The sequence below is a fragment of the Echinops telfairi genome, unplaced genomic scaffold (assembly GCF_000313985.2).
Source record: "Echinops telfairi isolate 266 unplaced genomic scaffold, ASM31398v2 ScPeMD7_7469;HRSCAF=8507_0, whole genome shotgun sequence".
In the NCBI taxonomy this organism is placed as follows: Eukaryota; Metazoa; Chordata; class Mammalia; order Afrosoricida; family Tenrecidae; genus Echinops; species Echinops telfairi.
The window spans coordinates 83,007,292-83,009,984 of NW_022111372.1; the positions used below are offsets into that span (position 1 = coordinate 83,007,292).

At 52.6% G+C, this 2,693-nt stretch overlaps 1 protein-coding gene across 1 annotated transcript in view; it reads left to right on the forward strand.

Moving 5' to 3' along the window:
* Positions 1-2,693, forward strand: part of ARSI (arylsulfatase family member I) — an 8,971-nt gene that overhangs the window by 4,689 nt on the left and 1,589 nt on the right. The window contains exon 2 of the mRNA XM_004696725.2: positions 2,104-2,662. Coding sequence (XP_004696782.1) covers positions 2,104-2,662 — 559 coding nt within the window. The remainder of the gene's footprint in view (positions 1-2,103; positions 2,663-2,693) is intronic.

Consider the following 2,693-nt stretch of genomic DNA (forward strand, 5'->3'; position numbering starts at 1 on the left):
GGGAGGGGGAAGAGGGGAGGAAGGGGGAAAATGAGGACCTCATGTCGGGGGCTTAAGTGGAAAGGAAATGTTTTGAGAATGATGAGGGCAATGAATGTACAAATATGCTTTACACAATTGATGTATGTGTAGATTGTGATAAGAGTTGCATGAGCCCCTAAAAAAATTATTTTAAAAAAAGCTTTTAAAAAATTGTGATTGATAACTCATATTTGGGGAGGACAGAGTTCAATCCATAACAAGGGGCATAGGGCAAGCACATGGGAGCTGGTCTCATAGTATTTGGAACCGGAAGGGCCTTAGAGATCTCCCATTTCAACCAACTCACAAGAATACACCAACAATCACACACACACACACACACACACACACCACACACACAGGAGCCTCGGGATCTTGTTTGATGGGAAAGAGTCTCTTTGGATTTTGCTTCATTTTATGTTGTTCAAGTCCTGGCTCTGCCCTTGACCACTGAGTGACCTTGAGAAAGGCCCTTTCTCTTTTCCAGACTTCCGTTTCTTGATGGGATGGAGATGTGCATCCCGCCCACCCCCCACTGCTACAAAACCCTCTGAGTGTCATTCTCCACCCAATGACACTATCACACCATAAGTAGTGGCATGCCCCTTCCACTTCAGTTGGTGGTAGAAATACAAGGTGGAGTAAAATAGTTCCCTGACATATGCCTGAACTCAGGACCCACGTACAACTGACTATAATCCCACAGCCACGTAGAATGGTGGTATTGTTACCGGGTGCCATCCAGTGGATTCCGACTCATAGCAACCCTATAGAACTGCCTCGTAGGGTTTCTGAAGATGCCACTTCATGAGAGCAAATTGTCATGTGTTTTCTCCCACAGAACTGCTCATGAGTTCCAATTGTCCACCTTTGGGATAGCAGCTGGACAAGGGGACCATTGTGTCACCAGGGTGCCTTTAGACTAATGATAAACCCAAACTGTGGCCGCCAGATTGATTTTTGACTCACAGCAACCTTAGAGAACCAAGTGAGACCGCCTCCTAGGGTTCCCAAGGCTGCTGCTTGTGGGAACAGACCGCCACCTTTTTCTCCCGCCGGCACCGTGCTTTCAGCGGGTCTCCTTCCTTGGAAGGATACTGATTGGCACGTGTTGGGGAAGAGAAGAGCAAAACCAACTCAGTCCTTGGGAAAATATGAGAGACTTTCCAGTGGGGTTTGAAGTATCCATAGGAGTTTGCCTGGGGAAGCTGGACTTGCTCTAAAATCCATCGTAACAGACCGGCAACTCCACCTAGCAGCTGCATAGCTAGCTTAACTAACCCCGGCTTCCCTTTGGCGAGTCATGAATAACGATGTAAACCTCTTAGGACAATGATTCTCAACCTTCCTAATGCTGCAACCCTTTCATACAGTTCCTCATGTGGTGACCCCCCTCCCCCCAACCATAAAATTATTTTCGCTGCTACTTCATAACTGTAATTTTGCTACTGTTATGAATCGGGAGACCCTGTGAAAGGGTCGTTCAACACGCAAAGGGGTCTGGCCCACTGGTTGAGAACTGCTGTCTTAGGAGGAGCCCGGATGGCACAGTGGGTTACAAATTAGGCTGCTCATCACAAGGTCAGTAGGCTCGAAACCATGGCCTGCTCCATGGGAGAAAGGTGATTCTTTCTAGTCCCATGAAGAGTGGCAGTGGGCAGTTCTAGCCTGCCCTATAGGGTCACTATGACTTGATGACCGTGAGTCTGGGCCCTTTGGGTACCTCTTAGACGATGGTGAGTATCAAGGGAGAAAAGTCATGTAAGGAGCTCAGCAGGTAGCACGGGGGGCTGTTGTTGTTATCATTGCTGGGCTCTGTTCCCAATGCCCCAGCTTCCTAGGTCTGTGACCCTATGCCAGTGGACTGACCATGCGGAGCTTCAGCCTCCTCACCTGCCGACCGCCTGATGGAAGTGTCAGCTTCACTTGATTCTGAGCATCGAATGAGAGCACGTGCAAAGCACTTAGCACACTCTGTAATGTAACAGGTGGTGGGTACTGTTACAGTGTTTGCTGGCAGCACTGGGCTGTGTGTGCTCTGTAACTCACCTATACCTTCTATTCCCCCCACCCCCACCCCAGGTATCAGATCCACACGGGGCTCCAGCACTCCATCATCCGACCCCGGCAGCCCAACTGCCTGCCCCTGGGGCTGGTGACACTGCCCCAGAAGCTGCAGGAGGCGGGGTACTCCACCCACATGGTGGGCAAGTGGCACCTGGGCTTCTACCGGAAGGAGTGCCTGCCCACCCGCCGCGGCTTCGACACCTTCCTGGGCTCGCTCACAGGGAATGTGGACTACTACAGCTACGACAACTGCGACGGCCCCGGGGTGTGCGGCTTTGACCTGCACGAGGGGGAGAGTGTGGCCTGGGAGCTCAGTGGCCAGTACTCCACGCTGCTGTACGCACAGCGGGTCAGCCACATCCTGGCCAGCCACGATCCCCGCAGGCCCCTCTTCCTCTATGTGGCCTTCCAGGCGGTGCACACGCCGCTGCAGTCCCCGCGGGAGTACCTCTACCGCTACCGCGCCATGGGCAACGTGGCCCGGCGCAAGTACGCGGCCATGGTGACGTGCATGGACGAGGCCGTGCGCAACATCACCGGGGCCCTCAAGCGCTACGGCTTCTACAATAACAGCGTCATCATCTTCTCCAGCGACAACGGCGGCC